The sequence below is a fragment of the Schistocerca cancellata genome, chromosome 6 (genome assembly GCF_023864275.1).
Source record: "Schistocerca cancellata isolate TAMUIC-IGC-003103 chromosome 6, iqSchCanc2.1, whole genome shotgun sequence".
NCBI lineage: Eukaryota > Metazoa > Arthropoda > Insecta > Orthoptera > Acrididae > Schistocerca > Schistocerca cancellata.
In genome coordinates this window covers 238,600,475-238,621,555 of record NC_064631.1, presented here as the reverse complement: position 1 = coordinate 238,621,555, position 21,081 = coordinate 238,600,475, and the positions used below count along the sequence as shown (strand labels likewise).

Sequence of the window (21,081 nt, the reverse complement as noted above, 5' to 3'; positions counted from 1 at the left end):
AGAACTTAGAACTTCTTAAACCTAACTAACCTAAGGACATCACACAACACCCAGTCATCACGAGGCAGAGAAAATCCCTGACCCCGCCAGGAATCGAACCCGGGAACCCGGGCGTGGGAACTGCGTCTGCACTATTGTCGGATTTTAACTCGTCAGCACCGTCTTTTGTTTGTAAGTGGAATAGTAATTAAATCGAATGAGTTACTGTAGATTTCAAGTTAAGCTGGTCGACACGTTAGGCCCAGCACAACCAATAGTAAAGAGCACAACAAAAATAAAATACTGAATTCCTTAAATTCCAGTCTTATTTTAATGCCACAGAACACTGTTCACAGCACACTGAAGCTCATGAATTGAAAGAGATGTAAATAACAATTAAATACTGCTTGGCTCTATTTCTTAAATATTCCAGCAAGATAACTGTCTGTTGAGGAGCCGACTACCTAAACAGGAGAAGCAGCTACTTCACGAACGAACTGTTTCTCTTTATGCAAGGTGCAATCCTCACTGGAGCATGTAAACCTGAACATAGTGTAACAAGATTATTACGCTACATTCATGCATTTTACGTTGACAGAAGTTACTTTGATGGTGGTTTTTATTTACTTTTTTAACGTTACAGTAACAATGGTAACATACAAGTAGATGTACACAATTTTATATTGCCTGATGATGATCGATTGATCGAAGCTCGTAGCGAGTAAACGTTGTAATTTATCAGTAGATCTTGGTGGCGCCTAATTATGACTTATTTCAACGTGCAACGCAGCTGCTTGCTGGTGTACTGCTCGTTAAGTTGCGATCAGAGCTTTTTAGTAGTCACAATTCTGTGCACCTAACTCTAACTGAATTGCTGAAACCGTTGCTACGTGTCTTAAGCTAAATTCTTTACAATGCCCTGTTTTCGTTTGACCAGTGTATTCGTTTTCTTGCTCCAATAGCTGTAACTAACACAAATTTCTCTCTCGCTCTGTTCTTGTCCCGTGCAAATCACTTAACGAAATTGTAAGTTTATCCGCACCGCGAATCTATATGAATGAGTAATAGGAACTATCTGTTTTTTTTTTCTTTGCCCTCAGCAACCCTTATCTCTGTTGCAGCATGCTGGATCACGCGCAAGCTCATAAAATGCTTTCCCTTGTTCCCGTAGAGGCACTTCTCTCCCCCATGTCGATCCCTTTGTCGCTAACTTATTTTCAAGCCTTAATTTCGAAAGGATAGTAGCATTTAAGAATATTGTTTGATACGCAATTAGAATTTCTCTCATATAAAAGTAACTGTTAAGAAGTCCAAAGGTTTCAATTCAAGCATCCCAGGTCATTTTCAGATGCGTCAGAAAGTAGATTAAGAGGTATGAAGTACCGCTACACTGTGCTGCTTGTATCAATTAGTTTAGGTTAAAGAAATTGTTTGACTTGTTTTCACGGCAGAATGTCATCCCGCTTTAATTAAACACAGTGTGGCCATTGCAGTTATGGTGTACAATACCATAATAAGTGGTTGTGTTGAAAGGGCAATAGGAATTAGTGATTAAGTGTATTACTGTTACATTTTTGCCTATTTTCACAGATTAAGGTCACTACTTCACCATCAGATCACTCCATGCTACCAACCAAAAAACTCTAACGTTGCAAGTATCCTCTACACATCTGCATTCATCGGATCATAAAATTTCTTACCCTTTCAAACACACCCGTACTGCATCAAATGGTTTCGAAGGTTTCCATGACATTCTCGTAAAGTGTCTCTCAAGTGTGAAAGTCTGCTACATAAGTAAAATGTTTTAGCTTCCTCTGTTGCTCATGATTCAAAGAACTGAGTCAGAGGGACGTGTAGGATAGGCGAAGGCAGAAAGAAGATAGGGCTTCCTCTCAACGTAGACATGAAGACTGCTAGGGAAGGAACACAAACTCAGGATGCGGAAAGATATTAAATGCAGTTGGCCGTATTCTTATCATCCCTGCATTTCAGTTTTAGGAAAGCCATGGAAAACCTGTCTCGATGGCCAGACGGAGGTCTGAACCGGTGTCATCCAGAATGTGAGTCCATTGCCGTAACTTTAAAAATGCAGGTGCATGGCCTTGCCGCGTGCTCTTACTTCACATGTGGTGAGAGAGCGAGAGGCCAAAGCAACGTCGTACATGCCAGCGTACCTCTTCTAGTGAAACATCCGTGCACTCAGCACGTATGGCCATGCTGTGTCCACTCGGCTCTACTTGGTTGCGAGGAGGCTGCAAAGTCGCCAAGTCCGCAGGTGCATTCCGATTCTTTTACTCACCACTACACCTAGCGCTGCGTTTTGACGTAGCTAAGCGCCATGTTTTCTTAAGACCGCGTCGTATGAAGCGATTTTTGTCGCTGATAATTGAATAGTAGCAAGAAATCGTTTCATGACACCAAGTGCTCCCTGCTACTCACTCGACTAGCAGCTATTAAAAACTAGTGGCGACAGAATTTGTGAATGTTCAATCATAGTAGCCGCGTGTGGGGGTCATGTTACACAGTCGCCGCTGCACAGTGCTTTTTGTTGCCTCGTCTGGCAGCTCAATCGCTAGTAGCTCTCTTGTTATCAGACTTAGCTGTCAACGTTTTTTGGTTTCTTCGTTGATTTTGTTTTGTTTGTTACTTTGACGTAATGATGAAGAACCATGGAAGGACATGTGTGCAACTGGTCGGACAAGAACGTGTTGGGCGTTTATCGGAAATATGAAGGGCTATGGGATACAATTAACAGCTACATGAAGAAGAGGGTGTGACAAAATAGTTGTAGAAGTTGCTTGTAGAACTGAATGAAATTCCCTGTGACGAACACCTGGAAAAAAATTAGAACATTAAGGACGCCTGCAGAAATCAATTGAAGAAAGTGAAGAAATCTTCAGAAGTGACAAGAGATCTGAATATGTCTATAAATCCAAGTTACTTTGGCTCAACGAAGCAGATTCTTATTTTGAGGCATGTCGTGATAGGTCGTCAGTCGAGCTCATTAGCTGGGAAAGTACTACATCATTTTTTTTCAAGTAACTGTAGAATATTTTTGTAAGCAAGTGGATCCCCAAAGCTAGTTCTCACAGAAGCAGCACAGCAACATCCACTATCTCTCTTCGGCTAATCCAATCACCGACCAACTTTTTTTTGTTCCACTTGCCCGATTTCTTCCCAGTGTTGCGTACACGGAGCACGAAGCTTTAACTAATATATTTGTTTTCACCAAGTCTTAGAATATTTTAGAACTATAAAAAAAATAGACAGAGAACTTGTAAATGCCTTTTAATACACTGATAATGAGTTTTATATAATTCATTCTGACTGCGTTCTGTGGAGTTAAGCATCTTGTTGCGTCTATTTTTTTCTGTATTGGATTTTCAATTACATCCACCGCCCCCCCCCCCCCAGAGGGGGAGGTGTGGCGGGGGGGCGTAATATTCCGCTCTACAGCCTACAAGAAAGTTAAAAACTTAATGAGAATAGAAACAAACAAGAAAAACAGGCGATAAAACGGTGACATTGTAAAAAAACTGTAAAATGGCGGCAAGTTGTGGAATTTAAAATATAAAAACACTGCAGTGACGATGCGGATGAAGACACACAAGAAGTAGACAGGCACAATTAAAAAACACGGCGACAGTCTGGTTTCTGTTCACACAAGATAAAAAACACAGCTAGTGACAGTATGACGGCTGTTCGCAAACATTGACAGGAGACGCACAACACTGAACACTCACTTATAACAGCACTATACAGGTGACACTGTGGTAGATGAGTGAGATGGGCGTGGGGGGGGGGGGGGGGGGAGGGGCATGTTGCGTGTACGCGTCACTGGAAAGAAATGAGTACCAAATACTTACCCAACTGAGTATAAGCCGAACGAACCAGTCGTTTCAAAACTATACGAATCTGTTTGTTCGACATCATAAACGAGGAAAGAGGTTTGTACGCCACTCCGCTAGCTACTACCTACTTGTACAAATCAGCAGCTCAGGTGACTAGCTAGTATTGGCTAGGAAGAGTGGCGACCACTCGCCGCGAGTAGTAGCAGCAACAAAAACCGCCCTGTGTGACATCACTGTTAGCCGCGAGATGGGGCCATTCGCCTCTGCGATCACACTCGCCTCCATCGATCGAGTGAGGGAAACGTCATCATACTACTTTTCAGTATGAAGAATTCGACTTCTCCTGTGTATCCATCTGTCATGGGAGGCACCAACCAGTTCATCATGAACAATGCGACTGCAACCCAACACGTATAAAACCAAGCGATCTCTCTTGTTTTCAAGAACGTATCCTGTAGCAAATCTGCAAGAACATTCTGAACGAATACCTCGTAAACAACATCTCGAAGACGTGATATAACATTTGGAAGTACCTACTCGCCTACAATCCCACCTCACAAATTTACGGTTTCTGGTGTTCGTGTCTAACCTGAATTTTGTGAGAATTTTTGTTCGGCCAAACCTCTTGTCGCATTGGATACACGTATTGAAACAAGCGAAGGAGATTTTAAGTATTTGTTGTCTGTTTCTGGCCCTGGACGTCATTAGAAACGTATCCAGGGAAAGATTGGCGAGGAAGGGGAAGTGGAAGTACACTCTAAAATTTCCATTTTTGATGTAAATGAGTTAGTCAGTTTCATTATGTGTCCATGACACAAGAACCTAATTTTATAAATGACGAAGAAATTACTATATCCCAGAGAACTAATGAGTAAAAACTCTTTAAAAATTGTTCCATTACATTGTGGTAGGGCGCTATAGTGACCAGTATCGAATTATTTCCAAATAAAAACAGTCTTGGTTTCGAAATTATTGAATATCAGTGATGTGTTTCACCCTTTTGAGGTATCATCAGATTGTGCGAAAGTTGCTGAATGTGTAAACCATTTGTCATAAGACAACATGGAATGGCGTCCGTTAATTTTTAGTTAATATTAAATAATTTTTGCAACCAAGACTGCTTTTATTCTGAAATAAAAACTCCTACTCCAGTATGGTATGGCTCGAACCAGGCACCGAGGACGTTTTGATTATGCTACCCCTAGACCACGGGAGCGTTTTCGCTCTCAGTACGCTGAACAAATAAAGCTATTGACAGGGGATGACACTCCAGCCCTTAAATTGAAAAAAAACTACTTAATTTTACACATTTTGTTTTTGGTTCAATCTTCTCACTACTGTAACAGGATGAAAGTAAACTGGTGTCCCCAACATCAAATTCCTGCCAAATAATTGCTTTTGCATGGTGATTAGGCAGGACAGCAAATGGCGTTGTACACTCTTTACAAATTATCGGCACACAGGTGCTTATTTTATTTTAAAACTGCAGATTTCCTTGTATATTAATAAGTTGCGTAATGCAGCTACACCGATGCGATGTTACATGTATAGAATTATGTACAAGAAACTACTTTAAGGGTTTATCATGTAGTAAAAATAACGCAACAGCTCTCTGTAATATCTGTTTATAGGAACCGCATAAGTAGTTTTTCTTGATATCTCGTCTTCTCGTCTTAATTAAGCCAAAAGACAGTAAGTCTGTTGCATTTATACTCCAGTCGCTACCATAGGCTGGCACTTACGCACTGTTGTAGAAATATGTGATTACTAAGATCATTGTTGAGGTCATCCGTCCCCTAGAACTTCGAACTATTTAAACCTAAGTAATCTAAGGACATCACACACATCCATGCCCGAGGCAGGATTCGAACCTGCGACCTTAGCGGTCGTGCGGTTCCAGACTGTAGCGCCTAGAACCGCTCGGCCACCCCGGCCGGCTATCATTGTAAAATTTTAGTCCCAATCACATATAACGTTTAAGTGTTCTCTGCCTCTGTACGTCATTTTTGCCTTCAGAGTCGTGTGATACCACGAAAAAAGCATGAAATATGTCCCGTTTGTTTTGTGGCTGTTCTGCATGAAAGAGTTGGAGGTAAGTGCCTCCACACCACTCCTCTCTTCAAGGCAGAATGCCTGAGTAGCGTAGCTGCTTTCGTTCCCCTTCTGCCTGTGCGCTCCTCTAAAATCGGCTTTGACAGAGCGTGACCACTGTATCCATTCCTCTCCGAAATCCAAGGATGGTAACTCTGACCCCAACGTACACATTGGTTACAAGAAACCGGTATTGCAGACAGTTGGTTATTACCAACTCTGAACGTCATCTGTCTCTGTTCGTCGAGTGAAGTTACTAATGAGTCGTTGAAAAATGCAAAATAAGGATAACGCTCTGACACAGTTCATCTGGTGCCAAAACACTGATACTGGGAGCTAACTACGCAAAATCCTACGCAGAAAAAAGTCAGCTGTTGTTGTTACAGTACATCTTTTTACGAATGAGTAAATAGTTACGGCCACCGGCAGCATTCCTGTAGTGGTCTAAGACTCCAGCCAATGGTAGATGTGCAGTAGCGTGGTCGAAACCGAGTCTCCCTCAGCACGCTGCGAGCAATTAGCAGTCCCCCTTGCTGCTATTAACTCACTAACTACCCCAGAATTGGAGGGCGCGCTCCGGAGAGAAGTTAAGAGCCCAATATCCTGCCCTTGTACTGCTGCCGTGGCCCACATGCGGCCCAGCCGGTGCGCAACTCAAATCACGATGGGGCATATGATTCTCCTCTTGTAATAAGGACTATAGACACAACAGCAGTTCAATATTTTGAGAATATCGTGTCATTTTCAAAAAGGAACGTCGTATTACTACTCAACCTCATCTCTTATTGTTTCAACAATTTGGACTTTTCGACATGCATGACGTACTGCGCAACTTTTACAACCACTGAAGGATTTTGGCACGACGCTATTTTTACGCTTTCAAAGTGAGTGTGAGTGTGAAACGGTACCTTTAGCCTTTGACTGTAGCTCTGGGTGTATTTTTTAAAAACTGTCTTTATTATACGCTGGAACGCCAAAGAAACAGGTATAGGCATGTGTATTCAAATGCAGATATGTGTAAACGGCAGAATCCGGCGCTGCGGTCAGCAACGCATGTGCCGGGTGATTAAAAAGTCAGTATAAATTTGAAAACTGAATAAATCACGGAATAATGTAGATAGAGAGGTAAAAATTGACACACACGCCTGGAATGATGATGTTGCAAACAACTGTGTTTCTGCACTTATCAAAAGTCTCTTATTATTGTATTTCGGGGAGGGGTTGTTTCTATTGAAATAAAAGAAATTTTGGCGTCAGGAGGGAGTGAGGATTGGGGAACAGTGTAAGACAGAGCACCAAAGATAGGAACAACAGGGTGGGGATAGCGTGGCACAAATTGTTGTCAGAATACAAAGTCCTGGCCTTGTTCAAGTGTAAGGAGCAAATTTAAACCCATGGATCACACAAGCCTTGGTACCAATGAAATTTTGCTTTTTTCGCGTTAGTAAATGTTTCACAATCAAGTTAGTCAAGCTCCAGTTTGACATGCAGTGGAGTTTTGCAAATTATATCATTTTAAACGTAGTAGAAAAATGATTGAAGACAAGAGAGATATACTTCCTGTGACAACTAACTAGCAGGAGACACAGCACAAGCTCGGATTGAGGGAAGAGAAAGGAAATGGTAAGTGCTCCTTTCACAAAAATCACACTAGTATTTTCCGTTAGTAGGTTAGAGAAACCTCGGCAAACCTAAATCTGAATGGCCAAATAGGAAATTAAATACCAGTCCTCCCGAATGCAGGTCCAGAATATTAAGCAATACACCACCTCTATCGGTCAAAGCATACGAGTTTCGCGTGTGCTTTTGAAGTATACACTGGAAACGATGTCATCGACGTTTTGCCACTTCACCCAAAGTTAATAGGGCATTATAAGGCGGTTGTTCTCAGAGTGTCAACAGTTAAGAAATGGGAGGCATCATTCAAACAAGAACGTATTGTCTTAAAAGAAGTTCTACGTGAAGTGCGTTCCAGAATCGCAGCCACTGACGAAAACATCGTGGAAGTAGAGACCATAGTTTATGAAACACCTAAAGCCAACGCACTGCTAGAAGAAAGAACGCGATACGTTTTGCGTGAAGAATTAACTGTGACAAAGTGTCACGACCGAGCGAGGTGGCGCAGTGGTTAACACAGTAGACTCGCTTTCTGGAGGACGACGGCTCAAATCTGCGTCCGGCCATACAGCTTTAGGTTTTCCGTCATTTCCGATTTCCTTCCCCATCCTTCCCTAATCCGAGTTTGTGCTCCGTCTCTAACGATCTCGTTGTTGACGGACGTTAAACACTAATCTCCTCCTCCACAAAGCGTGACGCTAGATGACTAGTTTTTGTTGAATATCGATAGGGACAAAATGCGGAAACGAACGCATCAGCAGTATCTGAACCGGTTTGGAAATAACATAACTTACTTTGTGTGTCGATTTGTTAATGCGTACGTGACTTGGGTTCGTCACTTGAGGCCGGAAACAAAATGTAAATAACAGCAATGGATGGAAACCGTGAAGGTATTATCATCTGTCGAAAAAAAGTATTGCCAGTGTTTTCTGTACGGAAAAACAGGTTTATCTTATTGATTAGGCAGCAAAGGATAAAGAGAGTATTTGGTCAATATCACACAAATCTTCCCATTAATTTTCGGTGGTCATTGGCTCGCCGACCAAGGGAAAAAGTTATCATTTATCAGGCAGATGAATCTGCGTGCAGAAGTGCCTTGGCAATGCGAAAAATTATCAGCCGGAACTGAAATTTGCACCAGTTTCCGCTATTTTGGCATCCCCTCTATTCCTCATATTTCCGCATTTAAAGTAATTCATGGGCAATGTGTGGCTATAACATTTGACGCACCACTTCGCGTCGAATACGCTTCACAATCTTGTCTTGATATAACCGTTTGTTTTCTGGATACTTACACGTGGTTTAACAGCTTAAGTGTCCATGTGAATGATTATACGGTTGACATCAGCTAAGAATGATAACAAATAATATGCAGCCCACCCACGACAAAAAAAATGTTCTCAGACAAGAAAATCAGTTCGGCTGTGGGCACAAATACATTGAAAAGCCAAAGTAATTGGTACACATGGCTAATATCGTGAAGGGCTCCCGTGAGCACGCAGAAGTGCTCTCCATAAATCCGTGAGAGTACGAGAGGGTGGAGATCTCTTCTGAACAGCACGTTGCAACGCATACCAGATATGCTCAATCAGTAATGCTCCTGACTGGAAAGTTACGTGGCCAGCGGAAGGGTTTAAACTCAGTAGAGTGTTTCTGGCGCCACTCTGCAGCAGTTGTGGACGTGTGGGGTGTCGCATTGTCCTGCTAGAATTGCCTAAGTGCGTCGGCATGCACAATGAACATGAATGGATGCAGGTGTTCAGGCAGGGTGCTTACGTACGAGTCACCTGTCAGTGTTGTATCTACACCTACCAGGGGTCCCATATCACTCCAGCTGCATGCGCCCGACCATAACCGAGTCTCTACCAGCTTGAACGAAGTTAGTTCATTATTTTACAAGAAATGATGTTATAAGTTTAAAACAGCTGAAAAATTCATATTGAAAAAGAAAAATAACAGAAGTCCGGCACAATCAAAATGGAGAACCAATTTTTAACATGCTTAGTGAAGTCATAGAGAGTTATAGAGCACTGTATAGTACAAGTTGAACAATCCGCCATTTTGAATCCCACGTTGAAGGTTCTTGTTCAAACTCTACGGAACACTAGCACTTTTTAATATGCTCTTAAGGCCATCAAATGAACATTCTCCCAGGCGCAGATAATATTAAAGAGTAATAAATGAATTGGCTTACATTTACTTTAAGAGGCAAGCAAATTAAAGTAGGTGATTAGACGAGTATTTCGATATTTGATACATTCACTTACGTTCCATGTAAGTCATACGTTGCTGTGCTAAATATTTACCAAATATAGTTAAAACGCGTTAGCAGTATCTTATTTTCTGGTTTGCATATGGTAGAGCCATTTACGTTTCGCTAAGTAAGAGTTGCATTCGTAAACAACTACGGAATAATGTTAAAATGAAACAGAACAAGCATAAACATTTCGTGGAAGAACAAGAGGGAATTGCATAAGTACTCAAAGTATATTACTGAACCCAATTTTATTGACTGTTTCAACGCTTTTAAGGGGAGTTGGAATGCCGGAAAATGGAAAAAATTCACATTTTCAGTTTTTAACCTTATAACTTAATTTGAAATTTTCTGCTTAAAATGGTGCAAAATTTGTTAAGAAATTCCAATTGGAAGTATTTTTATTTAATTTTTCAAAATTACATGTGCGCCCAGCAAAGTTACCCATCTTGTGATTTGTACACATTTAAATCTTCGCATTTCCGAAAACATTACATATAGAAGGCTGTGGATTTCACTCTTCAGTTGTAGAATCTTTGATCCTTCCATAGGTACCATTGTTTTTACGACTAGCTGTGTTTATTGTTCAGTTTTTGATCTGTGAGTGTTTGTTTTGAGCCTCGAGTTTAGTTTGTCGCTCATTTGGAGTTTGTTATCTGTCTTGTTTTGACTTTCAGTGGTGAGTGCGTAGTTTCTACGATGCCTAGGAGTGCATCATTATTTAAAAAGCGAAAGTTTCGCGGTAATAGATTTACAAATAACGTTTGTTCAAGTGATTCTGCTTCAGCACCTGTTGATGCTGGTGAAAGTTCTGACGTTTGTACAGCTGAGATGTGTGAAGGAGACACGCCCACCAGTGCATCAAAAAAGAAGTTATCAAACTGTGCAAGTGAAATTACAGATGAAGCTTCTAATGAACAATATGTTTTAGTCGACTTTCCTGTTTTTACTGAGTTTATGAAGAAATGTTTGTGTTGTAATCTTTGTGGAGGTTCTTTTGATATGAACATAACAAAATCTATAGGACTTTCCTGCAAAATTGCTATAGTTTGTGCCAGTTGTGAAAATGAGACCTGTTTTTGGAGCTCTAAAACATGCAGTAGCAATTTGTTTGAGAGTAATATCAGGCTAATGTATGCAATGAGAGCAATTGGTAAAGGACATACTGCTGCTCAAACATTTTGTGCCATAATGAATCTTCCACCTCCACCTGCTAAAATTGACAATTACACTGAAGTGATAGGAGATGCTGTTCAGTCTGTAGCAGATTTATCAATGAAAGCTGCTGCCAGTGAAGCAAAATATATAAATGAAGGAAACCCAGATATCCCTGTTGCTTTTGATGGAACCTGGCAGAAAAGGGGTCACACATCCAAAAATGCTGTTGCTACTGTTACTAGTGTGGACAGCGGTAAAGTTTTGGACTATGAAGTGCTCACTAAACATTGTTACCATTGTGCATCTGGTAAGATAGAAGCAGCTCACATATGTAGCAAGAATTATGAAGGTACGAGTGGAGGCATGGAGGCTGCCGCTGCTGTGAAAATGTTTAGCAGATCAGAAAAAGAACGGGGAGTATTTTACACAAAATTCCTTGGAGATGGGGACTCCAAGGCATACAAAAGTGTTACAGAATCCATGCCATATGTCAATAAGACAATAACTAAACTAGAATGTGTCGGTCATGTTCAGAAACGAATGGGCACTCGTCTAAGGAAACTGAAACAGAATCTGAAGGACAAAATTTTGTCAGATGGTAAAACCATTAGAGGTCGCCTGTCAGATAAAATTATAAATGAATTACAACAATACTATGGTATGGCAATAAGAAATAATGCAAATAATTTGCAGGAAATGAGACAAGCTGTATGGGCCACATATTTACATCGATCATCAACTGATGATAATCCTCAACATTTTGCTTGTCCAGATGGTCCTCAGTCATGGTGCAATTATAGAAAATCTCAAGCTACTGGGGATCCTTATCACCATAAAAATTATATTCCATTGGCTGTTATGGAAGTAATTAAACCAATATATAGAGACTTGGGGCATCCTGATCTTCTGCGAAAATGTCTTCATGGTTGTACCCAGAATCAAAACGAGTCGTTCAACAACCTCATTTGGACTCGTGTACCTAAGAATGTATTTGTTGGGATAAAAACATTGAAATGGGGAGTCAGTGATGCTGTTATTTCATTCAATGATGGTCATATGGGTAGGCTAAAGGTCATGGCAAGGCTCGGCATTGCTCCTGGTATCAACACCATCAGAGGTCTTCAGCTTCTGGACAGCGTGCGAGTAAGGAAGGCTCAGTATGCAGCTGAATTTAATACAAAAAAAGCAAGGGCAGCAAGGAGAAGAAAGCTTCTAGGTGAAGAAGAAGAACTAGAAGATGACCCTGATTACTCTGCTGGACACTTTTGATAATAGAATAAAAGGTATTTGTGAATTTTCATAATAAATTACTTTAATCGCATTTTCTGGCATTTGACATTTTTAGTGTTACATGTACCTTTATCTCATAAACCACTCAACCAACAACATTCAAATTTTCAGAAATGCTGCAAAACAGTTCAAAGAGGCCACTGAACTAGAATCATGACAAGAACTGGCTTATTCTCTGAACTAGGGAAGTTTATGTTATACTTTTTCCAATAAAAAATGGCTTAATGGTAAAAAATTCATAAATACTATACCAACAAAAAGAAAACATTGGTTCTAGTTCAGTGGGCTCACAATATATGCTGAAAACCTCTGCCAGAATTTCAAAGTTCTGAAGATAATAGTTCCAAAGAAAAAGGTACACAAAGTTAGCAAATTTAACATTGGCGAGATAGGGCATTCCAACTCCCCTTAAAGAAATCTGTCGGAAGTTATTTAAAAAGTAAAAGTCGCGGATTGTTCAGCTCGGTATATCCAGTGCTTTAGAGATTTATGCTGCATGTGAAATACAAATTTTTTGTATGATTTTTGTAGGAGACAGAAATTATGAAACGATTAACTATCGCAGCTGGTACCACTGCCGTACTGTATCTGTCTGCCGACTGTACTTGTCGCAAATTTGGCGCTTAAGCATCAGGTGCCAAGTAATTTACGTAACTGAATATCGCATGCTTCCACGACCAGTATAAAATAGATTGAAATACATTACTGGGCATTAAAATTGCTACACCACGAAGTCGACGTGCTACAGACGCGAAGTTTAACCGTCAGGAAGAAGATGCTGTGATATGCAAATTATTAGCTTTTCAGAGCATTCACACAAAGTTAGCGCTGGTGGCGACACCTACAACGTGCTGACATGAGGGATGTTTCCAACCGATTTCTCATACACAAACCGCAGTTGACCGGCGTTGCCTGGTGAAACGTTGTTGTGATGCCTCGTGTAAGGAGGAGAAACGCGTACCATCCAACTTTGATAAAGGTCGGATCGTAGCCTATCGCGATTGCGGTTTATCGTATCGAGACATTGCTGCTCGCGTTGGTCGAGATCCAATGACTGTTAGCAGAATATGGAATCGGTGGTTTCAGGAGGGTAACACGGAACGCCGTGCTGGATCCCAACGGCCTCGTATCGCTAGCAGTCGAGATGACATGCATCTTATCCGCATGGCTGTAACAGATAGTGCAGTCACGTCTCGATCCCTGAGTCAACAGATGGGGACGTTTGCAAGACGACAACCATCTGCACGAACAGTTCGACGACGTTTGCAGCAGCATGGACTATCAGCTCGGAGATCATGGCTGCGGTTACCCTTGACACTGCATCATAGACAGGAGCGCCTGCGATGGTGCACTCAACGACGAAGCTGGGTGCACGAATGGCAAAACGTCATTTTTTCGGATGAATACAGGTTCTGTTTACAGCATCATGATGGTCGCATCCGTGTTTATCGACATCGCTGTGAACGCACATTGGAAGCGTATATTCGTCATCGCCATACTGGCGTTATCACCCGGCGTGATGGTATGGGGTGCCATTGGTTACACGTCTCGGTCACCTCTTGTTCGCATTGACGTCACTTTGAGCAGTGGACGTTACATTTCAGATGCGTTACGGCCCGTGGCTCTAACTTTCATTCGATCTCTGCGAAACCCTACATTTCAGCAGGATAATGCACGACCGCATGTTGCAGGTCCCGTGCGGGCCTTTCTGGATACAAAAAATGTTAGAGTGCTGCCCTGGCCAGCAAATTCTCCAGATCTCTCACCAATTGGAAACGTCTGGTCAATGGTGGCCGAGCAACTGGCTCATCACAATACGCCAGTCACCACTCTTGATGAACTGTGGTATCGCGTTGAAGCTGCATGGTCCGCTGTACCTGTCCACGCCATCCAAGCTCTGTTTTACTCAATGCCCAGGCGTATCGAAGCCGTTATTACGGCCAGAGGTGGTTGTTCGGGGTACTGGTTTCTCAGGATCTATGCACCCAAATTGCGTGAAAATGTAATCACATGTCAGTTCTAGTACAATATATTTGTCCAATGAATACCCGTTTACCATTTGCATTTCTTCTTGGTGTAGCAATTTTAATGCACTGTAGCGTAAATTTGGGAATTAGCCCGTCATTACCAATTACTAAAACAATTAAACAACCGACGTTTCGACCTTCTTTGCAACGGTTCTCTACAGGGTGACTAACGGTTAGGTATCTAGACATTTCGACCGTCCTTGCTGCAGTCCTCGTCAGGTCGACTATCTGTTACATACCTAGAGATTTCGGCCGTCTTTGCAGCTGTCTTCTTCAGGGCAGCTTACCGCTAGATATGTAGACGTCAGTCGTCCTGAAGAGAACTCCTGCAAAGATCGTCGAAACGTCGGTATTGTTGTTTCGGTGTTTTACTTTGACGCGTCCTACTACCCAAGATTATTTTATATTACATGATAGAGTTGGTAGCAGTGATGGCATATGGTGTATCCCGCGCGCAGGTGACGACCATCAACGGGGCGCGCGTGCTGTCGCGGCAGCACGACGTGCCGGTGCCGCAGGGCGTGCTGCACGCGGTGGACCGCGTCATGTTCCCGCTGCCCGTGGGCGACGCCTTGCAGACGCTGCTCGCAGACCGCGAGCGCCGCTTCGAGTCTTTCCTGCGGGCCGTGCGCACCTCGGGGCTCGCTCCCGTCCTCTCAGGTGAGTCGTGCTTGCAATCCAACACCTCCCCTACCAGGAGCGGTGCGACAACCCGCATTCAAATACCTCCGATACCACTGTGTTTCGATATGTTTTTATGTATCGATACAGAGCATTCGATTAATGAACAGTATCTTAAAAAATTTCAAAGTATCGATATCGGAACTGTCGAATGGTCTTGCGGACAATAAACTTTCTCTTTAATTAAATGTAGGCACTACGTTTGTGTATGCAGAAGTCATATGTCCAGTAGTAAGAAACACGTACCTTTTCCAATCTGTAATCAACATCGTATGTAGTCAAAATGCCTTTATACTAGTAACAACATGTACGCTATCCAGGCAAAAGTATCCTGACATCTGTTAGTGTACAATAATATCGGGTTATGTCCACCGTTCGTCTTTATGACGGCTCGAACTCTGCTGGGAACACCTTCAGTGAGGTGTGAGATCTTCGGAAACGTGATCGGCAACCCTTCAGGCACCTCGGACACGCGTGCAGCCTACATGGCCCCTGCATGCCACAGCGTCAGGAACTCGCCCTGACGCAGGAACGGACGGACACCAGACGTCGGTGCCAGCGCTAGCAGAGGCCGCCACTTCCAAGGGACCAATTCGCGTCCGCCACCCACGTACACCTTTTACGTTCTAACCAACAACCGAACGCTCCAAAACACGGTCTCTTACTGCAGCTATACTATTCACATAACTAGCATAAGTCATTCTACAGACAACAGTTGTGTTTTGCTTGGGAATGGCTCACACCGTTTGCAGATGCTGTAGATGTTGAATGAATCAAAGAATCAGCTGTAATGCCTGTCACCGTTTCCCTGTTGACAGGTAAAAGAATTCTCGCCTGCCAGTCTTCTGTCCACTGACTGTGGAGATTTCAGACCTGTTCACTTAATGCGAGTAATTCGACAGCCAGATTCAATAACATATAGAATGAAGAGGACGAGGGGGAAACTACAGACCAGCAACAGGCATCAATTTGGACAAATCAAAGTATATTTTTCGTCTTAAAATCGAATACATGCTAGGTAGTCTTGCTAGACATCTGAAAGGAACTTAGTCCACAATTTGGGTTTACTTTGCACTCAGGCGTCTTGGAGTTACGGATACGTACGGAAAGTCAAGAGCAGCGCAAAATACTTACCACGTCAGCACTGGTGAAATGGTGGTACCAGCCGCTCGCGGTTCAAACAACGTAACTGCGTAATAAAGGTGATCGAAAAAATTGACTGCCTCCTCACAAGGCAACGTCCAAGGTGATGGAAACCAGCTCATGTATAATTAAATGATATCAACTCTCGCACTACGACTAGTGACTAAGAACTGCAACCGAATAGTGCTCGGGGAGAGTCTCTCGAAGGTATTATAAACTCGACAGTAGTATCTTTCTTTGGAGTGAGGAAGGTTCCAATACCCAATTTCACTGGGGTTGACAATGGAAACGGTTCCTGCTGCTTCCGACCAGCTAGGCGGCCCGATCTCCTGTCATTTAAATTTGGTAACCAGTTGTGAAGCCAGGTCAACGAGTGCGGGACGGACTAGTGTCCCTGTGCAATGGCGCGTCTGCAGCAGAAATTTAAAGTAGCGTCCCCGAAATTTAAAGATTTTCCTCTCTTTTCGTTTTCTACTTTAACCGATCGGTGAACATGATAAATGATCAGCCCTTAGCATTCGATGATCCTCTACTTAGGCAAGCCATTGTTGTATTCGACTGGCTGATGAAAATGATATTAATCAAGCTCGTGATTACTGTTGTATTGGCAGAAGAGCCAACACCGTGTTACAACTGGAGGCCGAAATTCACGCGTTTTAGCTCACGCAGGCTGGCGTGAGGAGGGAAGAACTATACTGACGTGAGGTCTGGAACATGACAAGGAATGAGAATTCAGAAAGCGGGCGTAATTACTTTGACACTTAACTTTAATCCATTAATGATGAACGTCGCTCTTGAAGGCACATTATTCACAAAATCAGTCTCAATAGTAACTGAATATGGGCCTTGCTAGGTCGTAGCAAATGACGTAGCTGAAGGCTATGCTAAACTGTCGTCTCGGCAAATGAGAGCGTAGGCAGACAGTGAACCATCGCTAGCAAAGTCGGCTGTCCAACTGGGGCGAGTGCTAGGGAGTCTCTCTAGACTAGACCTGCCGTGTGGCGGCGCTCGGTCTGCAATCACTGATAGTGGCGACACGCGGGTCAGACGTATACTACCGGACCGCGGCCGATTTAAAGGCTACCACCTAGCAAGTGTGGTGTCTGGCGGTGACACCACAATTACTATCTTTGAAATCGTAGTTACATATCCAGTGCGAGTCTGCGACTGGAAACATAATTATTATATAATACTACTGTCTTTGTTTGGGACTGGAGTGGGTAGCTACTGAGGTTTCCCCACGGCAGTTATACGTCTCACAAGGAGAGACTCCCAGCGGTGCAATCGACTTTTAGAAATTATCTATACGGTGATGTAGATTAAGATCCCAGGTATCACACACTGCAGCCATTCACTCTAGTCTGTCCTCGTTTCCCAGTAACTGACGAAAAAAATGGGAATTATGTGTGACACTCAACAGCGTTAAAAAAGTTGTGCTGTCAGTTTGTGTGCATGGTGTAACGGCTAGGATAACATCTTTACATGCGAGAGATTAAGGGCGCCATATTGTCAGCCGCATTATCTTATTTTTATTTTTAAATCTTTATCGAAATGACTTTGATTATAGTTTTTATTCAACTAATTGATTTAAATTTTATTTTTTTAAATTCCGTTCATTTGTCACAAAATTTTCATCAAAATATCAACTTCTTCATTCGCTCCTATCATTCATTCTCCACTTGAAATCTTAGTTTCTGTGTTTTTAACTAGTGTTATGTATTAATTTCGATTTAATTTCTTTTGTTTTATCACCCTGTTTTGTCGTCCACATTATTGCATCCATTATATCTATTCCTCATTTTGCCTGAATTTCGTTTTACTTATAAACCTGTCATTCATCATGTTTTTATCTGTGCTACTTTGTCCATAGTGCAATAGGTATTTAGGTTATGTTCTTAATGTTTGTATGATAACGATTACCGTGCAAACAAATTGCACGTCCGGTAACAAGAATACCTTGTTCACACCACTGCACAAGTATAAATAGATTATTTTGTCGTTTCTTTATTAACTGATAGTCACAAAAATTCCGACTGGAAAAAGAATGATAGAAAGGGAAAAATGAAACAAATGAAAAGATTCGTACGGTGGTTAAAATGATGTGAAAAAGGAAATGAAATAAAAAAATACATTTAAACTAATTAATTTAATAAAAATAATGATCGAAGTAATTTCGATAAAGATTTAAAGATAAATTTAGCGCACCTGACAAAATACGAACCCACAACCTCCTGTGTTGAAGCTTTTTGTTCGTTAGTTTTCGTTCTATGTGTTCGGAGTGGACGTACCATGACGCTTATTAAAGTTCATATGTGATCCACTAACTCAGCTTTTTATTACAGAGGGCAGCTAACCCCTCTGAGAGAATACGCTAATCTACCTTACCGGTATCTCCATTAGACCACATAATCAGACCTGTATACATGGAAGAAGCCTGGAGATACTGACAGGCTTCAGATAGATTATATAATGGTAAGACAGAGATTAGGAACCAGGTTTTAAATTGTAAGACATTTTAAGGGTCAGATGTGGACTCTGACCACAATCTATTGGTTATGAAATGTAGATTAAAACTAAAGAAACTGCAAAAAGGTGGGAATTTAAGGAGATGGGACCTGGATAAACTGACGGAACCAGAGGTTGGAGAGAGCTTCAGGGAGAGCATTAGGGAACGATTGACAAGAATGGGGGAAAGAAATACAGTAGAAGAAGAATGGGTAGCTTTTAGAGACGAAATAGTGAAGGCAGCATTGGATCAAGTAGGTAAAAAGACGAGGGCTACTAGAAATCCTTAGGTAACAGAAAAGATACTGAATTTAATTGATTAAAGGAGAAAATATAAAAATGCAGTAAATGAAGCAGGCAAAAAGGTATACAAAGGTATCAAAAATGAGATCGACAGGAAGTACAAAATGGCTAAGCAGGGATGGCTAGAGGACAAATGTAAGGATGTAGAGGCGTATATCACTAGGGGTAAGACAGATACTGCCTACAGGAAAATTAAAGAGACCTTCGGAGAAAAGAGAACCACTTGCATGAATACCAAGAGCTAAGATGGAAACCCAGTTCTAAGCAAAGAAGGGAAAGCAGAAAGGTGGAAGGAGTATATAGAGGGTCTATACAAGGGCGATGTTCTTGAGGGCAATATTATGGAAATGGAAGAGGATGTAGATGAAGATGAAATGGGGGATATGATACTGCGTGAAGAGTTTGACAGAGCACTGAAAGACCTAAGTCGAAATAGGCCCCGGGAATAGACAACATTCCATTGGAACTACTGACAGCCTTGGGAGAGCCAGTCCTGACAAAACTCTACCATCTGGTGAGCAAGATGTATGAGACAGGCGAAATACCCTCGGACTTCAAGAAGAATATAATAATTCCAATCCCAAAGAAAGAAGGTGTTGACAGATGTGAAAATTACCGAACTATCAGTTTAATAAGCCATCGCTGCAAAATACTAACGTGAATTCTTTACAGACGAATGGAAAATCTGGTAGAAGCCGACCTCGGGGAAGATCAGTTTGGATTCCGTAGAGATGTTGGAACACGTGAGGCAACACTGACCCTACGACTTATCTTAGAGAATAGATTAAGGAAAGGCAAACCTACGTTTCTAGCATTTGTAGACTTAGAGAAAGCTTTTGACAATGTTGACTGGAATACTCTCTTTCAAATCCTAAAGGTGGCAGGGGTAAAATACAGGGAGCGAAATGCTATTTACAGTTTGTACAGAAACCAGGTGGCAGTTGTAAGAGTCGAGGGGCATGAAAAGGAAGCAGTGTTTGGGAAGGGAGTGAGACAGGGTTGTAGCCTACCCCCGATGTTATTCAGTCTGTATATGGAGCAAGCAGTAAAGGAAACAAAAGAAAAATTCGGAGTAGGAATTAAAATCCATGGAAAAGAAATAAAAAATTTGAGGTTCGCCGATGACATTGTAATTCTGTCAGACAGCAAAGGACCTGGAAGAACAGCTGAACGGAATGGATAGTGTCTTGAAAGGGGGATATAAGATGAACATCAACAAAAGCAAAACGAGGATAATGTAATGTAGTCGAATTAAATTGGGTGATGCTGCGGGAATTTGATTAGGAAATGTGACGCTTAAAGTAGTAAATGAGTTTTGCTATTTGGGGAGCAAAATAACCGATGATGGTCGAAGTAGAGAGGATATAAAATGTAGACTGGCAATGGCAAGGAAAGCGTTTCAGAAGAAGAGAAATTTGTTAACATCGAATATAAATTTAAGTGTCAGGAAGTCGTTTCTGAAAGTATTTGTATGGAGTGTAGCCATGTATGGAAGTGAGGCGTGGACGATAAATAGTTTAGACAAAAAGAGAATAGAAGCTTTCGAAATGTAGTGCTACAGAAGAATGCTGAAGATTAGATGGGTAGATCACAAAACTAATGAGGAGGTATTGAATAGAATTGGAGAGAAGAGAAATTTGTAGCACAACTTGACTAGAAGAAGGGATCGGTTGGTAGGACATATTCTGAGGCATCAAGGGATCACCAATTTAGTAATAGAGAGCAGCACGGAGGGAGACCAAGAGATGAATACACTAAGGAGATTCAGAAGGACGTAGGTTGCAGAAGGTACTGGTAGATGAAGAAGCTTGCACAGGATAGAGTGGCATGGAGAGCTGCATCAAACCAGTCTCTGGACTGAAGACCACAACAACAAATAATCAGACCTGTATGCTGCCCTCTTTCTTTTTCGTGCTCTTGAGTGTCACGGAAAATTCCGATTTTTTTTTTCCTCGATTACTCGCAAATGAGGGCCCACCAGGGTGAATGGCTGCAGTGCGTGATACTGGGATCGTAACCTACATCACCGTATATACTGTTTCAAAAAGTCCTTGTCAGAAAAGTCTCAGGGTTAGACGGTGTTTCTGGGATGAGCGATTTATATCCTAATCACATTTTATTGTGGTTATGAGCGTTCGAGGTCACTTGCTTCGATTCGGTACATGAGCAGAGGCCAAAGACG

At 41.9% G+C, this 21,081-nt stretch overlaps 1 protein-coding gene across 1 annotated transcript in view; it reads left to right on the top strand.

Moving 5' to 3' along the window:
- Nucleotides 1-21,081, top strand: part of LOC126191112 (mucin-5AC) — a 304,373-nt gene that overhangs the window by 192,538 nt on the left and 90,754 nt on the right. The window contains exon 5 of the mRNA XM_049931854.1: nucleotides 14,726-14,927. Within this exon, the coding sequence (XP_049787811.1) occupies nucleotides 14,726-14,927 (202 nt within the window). The remainder of the gene's footprint in view (nucleotides 1-14,725; nucleotides 14,928-21,081) is intronic.